This window comes from Anoplophora glabripennis, unplaced genomic scaffold, assembly GCF_000390285.2.
Source record: "Anoplophora glabripennis isolate ALB-LARVAE unplaced genomic scaffold, Agla_2.0 scaffold1378, whole genome shotgun sequence".
Lineage (NCBI taxonomy): Eukaryota > Metazoa > Arthropoda > Insecta > Coleoptera > Cerambycidae > Anoplophora > Anoplophora glabripennis.
The window spans coordinates 54495-68480 of NW_019417455.1; the positions used below are offsets into that span (position 1 = coordinate 54495).

The window sequence follows — 13986 nt, forward strand, 5'->3', positions numbered from 1 at the left end:
AAAAAAAAAAATTACAACTGAATTACAATTTGACACGGCAAAGATTTAAGAACCTTAACAGTATGGAGATCGTTTGATAATTAAGTTTTTCTATCAAAGTGGTAATCGAAAAGGGATTTTGCATGCCTGCTTTGGATAATTCCTGATATAAGTCAAAGTTAGGATTCTTATTTAGTGGACATTCCAATATGATGTGATTTAAATCACCCACCTGTCCGCATTCACAATACGGGTGAGTCAGAATTCCTATTCTGTGCAGATGCTTGTTGGTTAAACAATGACCTGTTCTCATTCTAATTATCGTTGTTAGATGCCTTCTGTCCTTATATGGAAACAAGGTGAACCATGGGGAACTTGGGAACTCCTTTATTAATATATTGCTTATTGTATAATATTTTCAGATTGACGTCTTAAATTCTGATTCACATGAATCTGAGGATGATACTAATTCAGATCGCCGTAAAATAACCAAAAAGATGAGGTTAAAATAATATTATTTTAATAAACGTTTTACTTTATCCCACAATACAATCATATTTAAATTATTTATAGTCTTACTTAATTGGTAATTTTCCGAAAAACAGATAAGGTACATACAATATTTGTTAATCGCAATTTGAATTTAATTCGTAAATACAAAAAATTTAAAAGAAAAANTGAGGTTAAAATAATATTATTTTAATAAACGTTTTACTTTATCCCACAATACAATCATATTTAAATTATTTATAGTCTTACTTAATTGGTAATTTTCCGAAAAACAGATAAGGTACATACAATATTTGTTAATCGCAATTTGAATTTAATTCGTAAATACAAAAAATTTATAAGAAAAAATTTCTATTAAATATAGTTTTAAATAAGACTGTTTTGAAGTTCGCGCAAAAATAAAATACTTTCATAGGTTAACAATAGAATTATCACAGGCGGGTAAAGTTCGGGTAAACTTAGCTCTGTCGGGTAAAAACGGGTAATACACGAGTATTATCAGGGTAATGAGACAGCTAGGCATTGGCAGCACTGGCAAGATGGGTCCCGAGAATGCTTACGGCAGGAAGGGCTTCTTCTTCTTCTTTTTTTGGCCTTCACCCAAAGGGTATTTAGCCAGCTTCTTATGTACTTGTTTTTTTATTCAAGGGAATGCACCGTGAAGTGCATCTGAGATTGGTTACTCATATTCCGTCGATTGATATAAGTCAAAGTTATGATTCTTATTTAGTGGACATTCCAATACGATGTGATTTAAGTCACCCACCTGTCCACATTCACAATACGGGTGAGTCAGAATTCCTATTCTGTGCAGATGCTTTGTAACGATTCAAATAATATTCATAAAGGTTCTCGAGTATAGCCTACCGGTTTTGCCGATATATGTATACAGAGTTGCCTAATTTATATATGATCCATAAAAATCAAAATTAATTGTTATTATTAACAAGATAATCGGAAGTTGATTTATTAATGCCCATTTTTACTTTAACTGATTGAAATTTAGTGTACTATTTGTACGCTACACATATATATATAGGCTCATATTGTTTTGGAAATAGTGTGAACTTGCGGTAGGCGGATGCCGAAAATAAATAAAATGAATATGAACGTGTTCAATTTACTATCCTTAATGGTTCTTATTCAATGTCAAGATGTAGATGAGACATCAAAGAGTCACCAAGAGCTTAGCGCTGAGAGACAAAATGTTGAAAGTCAAGATGACTGAGATGTCAAGAGTTAATGCATATGAACCTCGCTGAGAAAAAGAATAGATTGTTGAAGAAAATTGGCAGATATGTCAATGAATTAACAGCGTTAGAAACAATTAGCTTTGGAAAACAACTGAAACAGAAAGATGATGAAACAGCTAATACCGATTATATCTTAATTAAAATTCCTATTGTCAAAAGAAGCAAAGATAACAGATTTATAGGCGCACTTTTCGCTAGTGTTAGCGCTTTCGTTGTTGAGTCGGGAATTTGGAGTGCATTTAAGTTAGGATGCTCAGAATTTTGAAATTATGCAGGTCAAATAGTGTTAGGGGAAATATTTACAAAATTGTTTAGCAACAAGACCAGGAGAACAGATATTCTTCGGTCAAGTGTCTAGAGGTGCGACTGAGAGAATTCCTCGTGTTAGGAGAAAACCTAATAATAACTAAGGTTTTTTAGTACTGGTTTTGATATCTGGTGATAATTTTTTTTGGCGAAGCTACAGTGCATAGCATTTTGCCCAAGCCGAGTGTAGCCGCTCTTTGTTACATAATCTCACCCAGGACCCGCATGAACTGTTAAAAATCCAGAAACATTACCTAAGTACAACAATATCTTGCACCGAGATGCCTATTTGCACCACTATGTCTGTCTTCAATACTGTGAGTAGCCGTCCATTTTCTAATTATTCCCTAGGGATACGTCGATACATCGCTTGCTGAAATCATAAAAACGTCGTATATATTATTGGCGATTAATGAAAATAAAATTCTAAAAATTATAAATTATTTGTCCCATAGACTTACTATTTTTTTGTTACTCTGTATTGTTTACAAATTTTCATGTAACTTCAAGACAGCAGTCTCGAGGACATCGATAGATATTCATCTATCGATATTGATTGCCTACCATTTAATTTTACATTTTTGTCTTCGTAAACCTAAAACAAATTATCAGTAGCAAATTTCATTACAGTAAAACTAGCATATCTTCATTTGCTTACCCTTAATGTATGCAAATACCATATTAACATTTAGATAATTATTTTTCCCTGTATCTAGGTAATTTTTTTGTAATTTTTACTTGGGTCAATTAATATTCTACATATTAAGCAGGTAATATTTAAAATATTAGATTATTATTAGGTATAAGAATTTACTTTAATCCAGAAGCACCATAGCACTTGCCGTTCGTATTTTTTGTAGTTTTGTTTGTGATATTTTATACGTTGGCGAAATTGTTACATACATACTTACCTTTTTTTGCTATATGCATTTCTATATACACTACAATCCATTTTTTTTTTATTTTTATTTTATACGTTCTGTGCTTTTGTTCCCTTCTCCCTTGTCAACACTAGTTGTTGACTGGCGCCCAATTCTTAGCTTGCAAATTACATAATAACATCAAACAGACATGCATATGATAAGACAATCTGTCATTATATATATTTTTTTCGTAGATCCACGCCCATTACCCCGAAACAACAGAGCTGTCGTGCAACATTGTCGTAAACCATATTATTAAAATCATTCCATTTATTTAGCGAAGGTTTTGCGTCACAGCTTGTTGGTTAAACAGTGACCTGTTCTCATTCTAATTATCGTTGTTAGATGCCTTCTGTCCTTATATGGAAACAAGGTGAACCATGGGGAACTTGGGAACTCCTTTTTGATCTGTGCGTAGCTGAAACCTCGTCAATTTCCATTCTTGTTTCCATTTAGCCTGTATTTGCTGCTTAATTGTTGGTAGGACATCATTTTTGTCTAGTTCTACTTCTACTTGATTTTCAGAATTTCTTCCAATGTTTGCCAGTGTGTCTATCATGGATGTTGGAATGATCCGAAATCCATGCCAATTTGATTTCGCAGCCGTTTGCCACTGCTTCTAACAACATTCTTTTTGTTTTCAGAGAAATGTGATCCCTCTATCTTTGTTGATTTCCATGCTCGAGATTTTTTGTAGAGCTGACTTTGAGTCCGAAAATATTACTGACTTGTCCAGGTACCTCTCTAGGCATATGGTAATGGCTTTGTTTATCGCTATAACTTCTGCAGTGCATATTTGTGTGAGTTGAGGAAGTCTTGCTGAGAATTTGTAGTTGATGCTTGGGATGAACACTCCTAGTCCCACGTTTCCTTGATTTTTGTCCAGGGAACCATCGGTGAAGATCCAGGTATGCTGTTCGAACCTTGGTCCAAATATACTTAGGAATTCTTTGTTGCTGTTTGTTTGCGCTCTGTCGTTGTTGATGTTAGCAACTTCAATTGGAGTTATCTGATGTACGTGTTCTATTTCGAAACATGGTAGGATTTTTCCCGCATGTATGTTGTACGCATGTTGATCTACTTCTTTTAGCGCTTCAATAATGTATGGCACCTTCCTCCGTGTCCGGTAACCTCGTTTGGATTGACAGTAGCTGTCCAGTTCTAGTAATAATTCTGATATTGGGTGTTCTTGTTCTGCGAAATTTACTAGCCTCCTGTACTCCAGTGCCATTTTCGCACACTCTGCTAATAGTACGTTGGTTGAGGTGGACCTCATGCATCCTGTTACGATTCTTAGTGGTATTGTATTTTGTCCAATTTGGCAAAGACTTGTTTCGGACAGTGTTTCATCAACTGTGAACCATAATCGAGATGTGAACGTACAATTCCTTTATACATGAGTAGCAATGTCGATGGATCTGCTCCCCACCATGTACCACAAAGTGATTTCATTATGTTGATTCCTTTTAGGGCTTTTGTTTTGACATGTTCTACTTGCTCGTTCCAATTTAGGGACTGTGTTATTTTGATTCCTAGATATTTTACCGAGTTCTTCCAGGGGATCAGATGGTTGTTGATGGATACTGAGGGGTAAGGGTGCCTGGATTTTTTTTCCTGAACATGATTGCCGAAGATTTGGTGATGAACAACGTCAAGTCGTGTCTACCTAACAATTCGTTTACATTCTCTAAGACAAGATTCATTTCCTTTGTTAGGTTTGTCCCGGAGGCGGAGGTACCTTTAGTCATTATTACTATATCGTCGGCATACTGCACCAGTCGAAACTGTTCAGGGATAATATTTGCCAAATCAGACGTGTATATGTTAAAGAGTATTTGGGCTTAGCGGGGATCCTTGGCATAACCCTCTATTGTTTAATCTCGGACCGAGTATCTGCCCATCATTGTCTTTAAGATCTATTTGTTTGTTATGCAGAAACTGAAATATCAAGTTTGTAAGTTGATGAGAAACGCCCAGGTCTAGGAGTCTCATACAATTTATACATATTTACATTATCGTAGGCAGCGTGGATGTCCAGAAATACAGCTAGTGTGACCTCGTCTCTTTTGAAGCCTATTTGTGCATACGAAGTTAAATATGCAACACACTCTATGCATCCTTTACGTCTTCTGAACCCGAACTGTGATGGTGGGAGTAATGCTTTGTTTTCAATGTACCAATCAAGCCTGTTTTTGATCATGCTCTCTAAAATCTTGCCTATACGAGAGCTATGGGACGATAATTTTCTGGCTGATTCGAGTCTTTCCCGACCTTAAGCAGGGGGTTTACTAAGATCCATTTCCATTGCACGGGTTGATTTGTCCCGAACAAAACCTCATTATACAGATTTAATAGGAATCTATTTGCTGCAATTGGTAAGTTGTTTATCATCGTGTATATTATTTGATCGATGCCTGGAGCTAACTTTTTTTCCTTCTCATGGCTGCCATTAGTTCTACATACAGAAATGGAGGTTCGTTGGTTCCTTGTCTAGCTCTAAAGTCAGGAATTATATGGAGTGCACTCACTGATTCTAGTATTTGACTGGCTATATTTCGTTCTGGTAGCCTGTTTTGAAATTGCGGGGATTGTCTTTTGGAAAATTTTCTTACTGTTTGACAAATTTTTTTCAATGGCGTGTTCCTATTTAGTTTAGAGCAGAACTTCCTGAAACTGCTTTTTTTTCTTTTGAATGTTCTTCTGGAGAGGGCGATAGATTTTTTTACCATTAGGTAATTTTCTAGACTTGGGTTCACATGAAGGGGTTATTGTTGTGCGAATTCCTGCCTATTGTTACAACCATAAATGACCGCTACTGTGAAACGTTGAAGAACGCGCGATAGTAGAGTATGTTGGAGAGTTCTAATACACCCCCCACTCCATTTTACCCCCCACCATTTTTTTGGNTTGTTGACTGGCGCCCAATTCTTAGCTTGCAAATTACATAATAACATCAAACAGACTTGCATATGATAAGACAATCTGTCATTATATATATTTTTTTCTTAGATCCACGCCCATTGCCCCGAAACAACAGAGCTGTCGTGCAACATTGTCGTAAACCATATTATTAAAATCATTCCTTTTATTTAGCGAAGGTTTACGTCACAGCTTGTTGGTTAAACAGTGACCTGTTCTCATTCTAATTATCGTTGTTAGATGCCTTCTGTCCTTATATGGAAACAAGGTGAACTATGGGGAACTTGGAAACTCCTTTTTTATCTGTGCGTAGCTGAAACCTCGTGAATTTGTACTCAATTTCCATTTTTGTTTCCATTTAGCCTGTATTTGCTGCTTAATTGTTGGTAGGACATCATTTTTGTCTAGTTCTACTTCTACTTGATTTTAAGAATTTCTTCCAATGTTTGCCAGTGTGTCTACCACTAGGTTCCCATGGATGTTGGAATGACCCGGAATCCATGCCAATTTGATTTCGCAGCCGTTTGCCACTGCTTCTAACAACATTCTTTTTGTTTTCAGAGAAATGTGATCCCACTATCTTTGTTGATTTCCATGCTCGAGATTTTTTTGTAGAGCTGACTTTGAGTCCGAAAATATTACTGACTTGTCCAGGTACCTCTCTAGGCATATGGTAATGGCTTTGTTTATGGCTATAACTTCTGCAGTGCATATTTGTGTGAGTTGAGGAAGTCTTGGTGAGAATTTGTAGTTGATGCTTGGGATGAACACTCCTAGTCCCACGTTTCCTTGATTTTTGTCCAGGGAACCATCGGTGAAGATCCAGGTATGCTGTCCGAACCTTGGTCCAAATATACTTAGGAATTCTTTGTTGCTGTTTATTTGCGCTCTGTCGTTGTTGATGTCAGCAACTTCAATTGGTGTTATCTGATATGTGTGTTCTATTTCGAAAAATGGTAGGATTTTTCCCGCATGTTTGTTGTACGCATGTTGATCTACTTCTTTTAGCACTTCAATAATGTATGGCACCTTCCTCCGTGTCCGGTAACCTCGTTTGGATTGACAGTAGCTGTCCAGTTCTAGTAATAATTCTGATACTGGGTGTTCTTGTTCTGCGAAATTTACTTGCTAGCCACTTCCTCCTGTACTCCAGTGCCATTTCAGCACACTCTGCTGATAGTACGTTGGTTGGGGTGATCCTCATGCATCCTGTCACGATAGTGCTTGGTATTGTATTTTGTCCAATTTGGCAAGGACTTGTTTCGGACAGGGTTTCATCAACTGTGAACCATAATCGAGATGTGAACGTACAATTCCTTTATACATGAGTAGCAATGTCGATGAATCTGCTCCCCACCATGTACCACAGTGATTTCATTATGTTGATTCCTTTTAGGGCTTTTGTTTTGACATGTTCTACTTGCTCGTTCCAATTTAGGGACTGTGTTATTTTGATTCCTAGATATTTTACCGAGTTCTTCCAGGGGATCAGATGGTTGTTGATGGATACTGAGGGGTAAGGGTGCCCGGATTTTTTTTCCTGAACATGATTGCCGAAGATTTGGTGATGGACAACGTCAAGTCGTGTCTACCTAACAATTCGTTTACATTCTCTAAGACAAGATTCATTTCCTTTGTTAGGTTTGTCCCGGAGGCGGAGGTACCTTTAGTCATTATTACTATATCGTCGGCATACTGCACCAGTCGAAACTGTTCAGGGATAATATTTGCCAAATCAGACGTGTATATGTTAAAGAGTATTTGGGCTTAGCGGGGATCCTTGGCATAACCCTCTATTGTTTAATCTCGGACCGAGTATCTGCCCATCATTGTCTTTAAGATCTATTTGTTTGTTATGCAGAAACTGAAATATCAAGTTTGTAAGTTGATGAGAAACGCCCAGGTCTAGGAGTCTCATACAATTTATACATATTTACATTATCGTAGGCAGCGTGGATGTCCAGAAATACAGCTAGTGTGACCTCGTCTCTTTTGAAGCCTATTTGTGCATACGAAGTTAAATATGCAACACACTATATGCATCCTTTACGTCTTCTGAACCCGAACTGTAATGGTGGGAGTAATGCTTTGTTTTCAATGTACCATTCAAGCCTGTTTTTGATGATGCTCTCTAAAATCTTGCCTATACGAGAGCTCAAAACTATGGGACGATAATTTTCTGGCTGATTCGAGTCTTTCCCGACCTTAATCAGGGGGTTTACTAAGATCCATTTCCATTGCACGGGTTGGTTTGTCCCGAACAAAACCTCATTGTAATTAGTAAGTTGTTTATCATCGTGTATATTATTTGGTCGATGCCTGGAGCTGAACTTTTTTTCCTTCTCATGGCTGCCATTAGTTCTACATATAGAAATGGAGGTTCGCTGGTTCCTTGTCTAGCTCTAAAGTCAGGAATTATATGGACTGCACTCACTGATTCTAGTATTTGACTGGCTATATTTCGTTCTGGTAGCCTGTTTTGAAATTGCGGGGATTGTCTTTTGGAAAATTTCCTTACTGTTTGACAAATTTTTTTCAATGGCGTGTTCCTATTTAGTTCAGAGCAGAACTTCCTGAAACTGCTTTTTTTCCTTTGAATGTTCTTCTGGAGAGGGCGATAGATTTTTTTTACCATTAGGTAATTTTCTAGACTTGGGTACACAGGAAGGGGTTATTGTTGTGCGAATTCCTGCCTATTGGTACAACCATAAATGACCGCTACTGTGAAACGTTGAAGAACGCGCGATAATAGAGTATGTTGGAGAGTTCTAGTCCACCCCCCCACCCCATTTTACCCCCACCACTTTTTTTGGCCCAGCCAATCAGAAGACGGAGAGTTCTAATCCGTCCCTCCCACTACTTTCCTCCCACCACTTGTCCCCGCCTCTTTTTAACCCAGCCAATTAGAGGACGGAGAGTTCTAGTCCGCCCCTCCCACTACTTTCCTCCCACTACTTGGCCCCGCCTGAAGAACTTCCAGTGTTTGGAGCATCACCTGATTGTCTCGTAAATTGTGAGTGTTGTGGCATGGGATGTGTTGAAGTTAAATGTCCTTATTCATTGTTAAATATGACATTTGATGAATTTATTGATATGAAAAATACTTGTTTTGTGCGAAATGAAGATGGTTCATATTCATTAGACCAGAATCATTCTTATTTTTTTCAAGTACAGTTACAAATGTTTGTGACAAAATTACAATATTGTGATTTTGTAATATGGTCCAAAACCGAACTGTATATAAATAGGATTAGGTTTGATAAATGTTTTTGTCAAAAAATCATTGAAAGCGCATTAAATTTCCATCAGCATATTGTTAAACCCGAATTATTGGCAAAATATTTTACCCGCCAGGGTGGTGCAGGACAAGTAGAAACGTGGTGTATATGTGAAAAGCCTGATGATGGTCGACCAATGGTACAATGTGACAACGATGATTGCAACATCAAATGGTATCATTTTGAAAGTGTCAACGTCGTTGACGCACCAGACACACTTTGGTTCTGTAACTGTTGTATATAGCGATAAATGTTGAATATATATTTTTTTTCACAGAAATCTGTCTAATTTTTGCTTGTATTGAGAATGAATTTTTTTCATGAAGAAAGTTAATATTTCTTGTACAGGGTGTTCAGAGAAATAAAAAAAAATATGAAAATGTAGAGTAAACTACCTTTATTTTTACACAATAAAATGTATAAAATATTAATAAAGTAACTGGAAAAACTTAAAAAAAGTGGAAAATAAATATATACAATCACATATAAAATAATCCTGTTTTAAAATTGATAACATCAATTCATAGGGATATGGGAGGACATAAATTTAAAAAAGCGCTGCAAATTACCAAAATTTTGTCTATGGCACTTAAATTGTCCTTTGAAATGGATATCATACTAATTGGCAGCGGACCTCCACAAATTTTATACTTTCTTCTAAGTAGACCGATTACTCTTTCTATATGAATTCTGACATTGGCAATTTTTCGGGTACTTTCAATATCAACTGGATGTAACTGGTTTTTACCTTTCGTAAAAGCTGGAATTTCTAAATGACCTCCTAAAGTTTCAACAGAGTCTTGTATTAAAAAGCCTCTATCTGCTAAAATAATATCTCCTGGCAAAATTTTGTTTAAAAAGCCACAATTTTCTGTTAAATATTTATCACTGCTCCTACCAGTCCAGGCTTCAGAAATGAAAGAAATTGTGCCCTGTGGAGTTATACCAATTAAAACTTTAATTCTATGGTGATGTTTATAATTTGACCAATACCGTGCTGCGTTTAGTAAACCTAATGGGGTCTCACAAAAAATTTCAAAACAATCTATTATAACCGTTACACGATTTCCAAAATTTTCTTTAAAACATTCCGGTATATTTTTTCTAAGTGTTTCTCTATCGGGCCAAACTACAAGCCCCTTATATCTAGCGTACATTACATCTACACATTTATAAAATATATCTGATGCAGTAGACGGAGCAATACCAAATTTATAAGACAAATATTTAAAAGGTAAGTTGATACGTAACTTCATTAGAGTTAACAAGAATTGCTTAAATGGACTTAAAACGCTTTTCACTAATAAAAAATTGGATATATTTTTAAAAATTATCATCATCATTTCTGTTTTTGGAAATCCTGTAAAATAAAATGTTTTATCGTCATTATTTACAAAGAATTCTTCTGAGATGTCCAATATATTTAATTCTTTCTGCAACAACTGAATTCTTTCAGTGGTAAAATTTGCATCAGTTAATAATTTGGTAATGTCATCCACGCTCATATCGGTTTGCACTTCAACACTCCTATTTCCCTCTTTAGTGTATTCCAGCTCTGTCGAAGCTTCTACTGTAAAATCTTTTGATGGCCCTACTTCGACAATATCCAAGTTATCCTGGAAAGATGTAAAAGTTGCTTAATAACTAGGTATGCCAGTATTTGCTTTTCAGAATAGGTTTAAAAATAAATAATATATACGTACTTGTTCTAGACGTTTTGATCGTTTCGCAGTTCTAATATGCCTCTCAATGGCTTGCTTGCCTCTTGTTTTAATCGAAGTGTATCCCATATTTTGGCTAGGACTCCAATCTGGATTATTTCTATCCTCTAGTTCCGCTGGAGCCCTTATTTAATAATATTATTTTTAGTCCTTTAAAATCATTATTTATAAAAATAAACATTTAAAAACATTATTCTACATAGTTACTTACCGCTAATAAAATGTTTACTTCAGATACGAGCGTTTTTTTAGGAAAGTTTCACTCAAATTTCCACGTTTTAGGGATTTAACCCAACATTTCCTACGTTCTCTAGACAATACGTTTAATTTTTCTTCGCGATCTTTGAACGCTGCAGGTATTCTAAAAAAACGTACTTGGTCTTTTTCTGCCCTTGCAGAACACCCTACAACTACACAAAACGAAGGCATCGTAATATTTTTTGTCTCAAAACGTCAGGTGATTAACCTTTAAATACTTTGTTTGCCCCTCAGATAATATGGCGGCCTACTTGTGACGTCATCCCGAAATGGTCTATTAGAGGACGGAGAGTTCTAATCCACCCTCCCAACCTTTGTCCTCCCAAACTGCAATGACTTTAAATTGAACATAATTTTTAGTTTATTTTAAAATGTCGTACCAGGCAAGTATTTTCGAATTACCTGATCTTAAAATCGATATACCGAATACCCTACCACCAGCTTTTCAGAATAAAAATGATTGTGTAGTTATAAGTGAAAGAAAATTTCATTTAAACAAATCAAAAACCAAATTTGTGTCTATCGGATTAGCATGTGATTTTAATTATGAACCCTACGTAAAACTAAGTGGAAATAAATGTAATGCTTTAATGTTCCAACAGAGAAGAATGGAAATGTTTTCTTGCATATCAAGGAATTATAACAAATTACTTCTATAACAATATTTCCATTGATCCCGTAGAAGACGAAAAATTTCGTTTCGGAGTTTGTAGAAGTGCAAAATTCTCTAATTGTAAAGATTTTGAAAAACAATTCTTATATATACCTGGGCTATGAAACTATATGCAATTTATGGGAATATGTATCTATGATCGATTATCGACTGGATATATTAGAGAGATTACATTTCCCCAAATTACTTTATGATTGTGCAAAAATGGTTGCAGAGTCAAGCTGGAAATATAATTGAAAATGCAATGAATTTACTCCAACCGTCAAAAAATCGAAATAGTGAAAATGTCTCCATGATTATGGAATTAATTTATTTGTATCCAAAAGTATTTGAAGCTGAGTGTGGCCGTAATGAAGAAAGTTACATTTAATGAAAAAGAAAATAAAATACACATCCTTATAGCCTGGCCGGTTGCATACAATGAATCTAGGAAGAGATACTGGGAAAATTTTGCTAGTGATAGAGAGCGTTTCCAAAGAAAAATAGCTAAGCTGTCAAATATTATAAATCCTGTATTAGATAGTAGTCACAGACATAAAATATATATTAAAAGATTTTGTTAATGTGTTTCCTAATAAAAATGTATTGTTAGATTGTGTTTTATTGAAATGAAACAAATATTTATTATTTATATTTTATTAAAAATTAAACGGGTTACAAAAAGTATCAAATAAAAAATATACATTTGAAAGTGCACAAATACAGTAATTTTCACAATGATAAAAGCATTTTGATGTATCTTTTTGTAAGTCTGTAGTGGGAGTAGCGGAGAATTTTACATAAGGACGGTGAAAATGTGTGCTATCGAACTCAGTTAGATGTATAATTTCGAAAAATGCAATAAAAAAAATAAGCGACTAAAAAAACATTGTTTTCTCTTATGTGTTGCTTCCTCCCCTCCCCTGTCTTAAATTATATTTCATTACGAATTTACGACTTTAAGATCTCAATAGCTTTTCTGCTAGAGATAATTATATTATTTGTACAACTGACTGACTGTACATATGACGATATGTCGTGAAAAAAAGATTACATTACGAATAAATACAATTTTCTAAACTTCACTGGCTTTATTACTTACTTTTATATATAATTGCTGTAATTACAAATTACACATCAAATATATTTTATGTACTATACGGTAATTACAATACTCAAATATAATTTTATTACTACAAATTTACAACAATTTTACTAAGTGTTAAGAATAAAATATTATGACTTATTGCATATACATATCTATAAATACATATTACAAATTAAATTCAAAACAACAAATTTGTACAGCTACACAGATGACAATATTTTATAAAATAAGGATGTGTTTTGTACTGGCCGCTGAGTTTGACCAAAATCCGATGAGGTAATACTTCTTGAATTAATTTTAGTTGCTTGGGCATTTATTTCAATTTTCGTAAATAACTCATCTATTGTTATTCTTTTCTCCAAATACAACTTCATCCATTCATTGTTAATATGCATTCTTCTTAAAGCCTCCAACAAGAAGTACATTCGATCTTTATAGTTATAAATTTTATTCATCAATGTCACCGTTAAGCATGTTTTTCTTAAATAACCCCCTTGATCATACTCTAACATTTTATCCACCCAGCACTTTTTACAAATAGTATTATTTATTCTGTCCCGATTCCAGAACAGAGCCGTCGCTTTTACAACACATGTTTTCTTTAATAACTCTAACTCGAGTTTATTATTGATGGTTTTTAACGTTTCTACTTCACTGTACATATTTGATTATTAAACTAAATTTTAATGTATATGTCGAGTTCATTTTATAGATATCGTAGACTTGTAGTAGGGATTAAAATGAGAAAGATTTTAAAAACGAAAAGATAAAACCAAGCCCTCGCTTAATATCATGATTTTAAATTGTCTTATTATGTTCGTCAGAGCGAGTTTTATAAACGAGTATAATGTACTGCATACAACTGGTTAAAGAATTTAAAATAAAACATGAATAAAGTTGCCTTGGCCGTGTTGGCTTAATGCACCGGAGAGAGCTGTCGTCTTGTTTTATTTCTGTCTGAGCGCTTCGATCCGCAAGTTAAAGAATTCAAAATAAAACAAAAGAATTAAAGCCGTCTCGGTCGTGTAGGACGCGCTGCATCGAGACCACATTCCATACATAATTTTATGTCTGCAAAG

At 35.0% G+C, this 13986-nt stretch overlaps 1 protein-coding gene across 1 annotated transcript; it reads right to left on the reverse strand.

The window, feature by feature from the left end:
- Positions 1 to 4533: 4533 nt before the first annotated feature.
- On the reverse strand, positions 4534 to 11044 carry LOC108915667. Its single transcript, XM_018721764.1, has 5 exons — positions 10872 to 11044; positions 9917 to 10784; positions 7016 to 7171; positions 6533 to 6969; positions 4534 to 4755 (listed from the first exon to the last, which is right to left on the reverse strand). Exons 1-5 carry the CDS (start codon positions 10956 to 10958, stop codon positions 4534 to 4536), a joined length of 1770 nt encoding a protein of 589 aa, XP_018577280.1. The 5' UTR covers positions 10959 to 11044.
- Positions 11045 to 13986: the final 2942 nt, after the last annotated feature.

Excerpts from the sequence above, each read along its gene's own strand:
- LOC108915667 (XM_018721764.1), bottom strand. The coding sequence starts at position 10,958 with ATGGGATACACTTCGATTAAAACAAGAGGCAAGCAAGCCATTGAGAGG. Across the intron at positions 10,785-10,871 it reads GATCAAAACGTCTAGAACAA|GATAACTTGGATATTGTCGA; the intron begins GTACGTATATAT and ends ACATCTTTCCAG. Across the intron at positions 6,970-7,015 it reads CAGGAGGAAGTGGCTAGCAA|AACTGGACAGCTACTGTCAA; the intron begins GTAAATTTCGCA and ends AATTATTACTAG.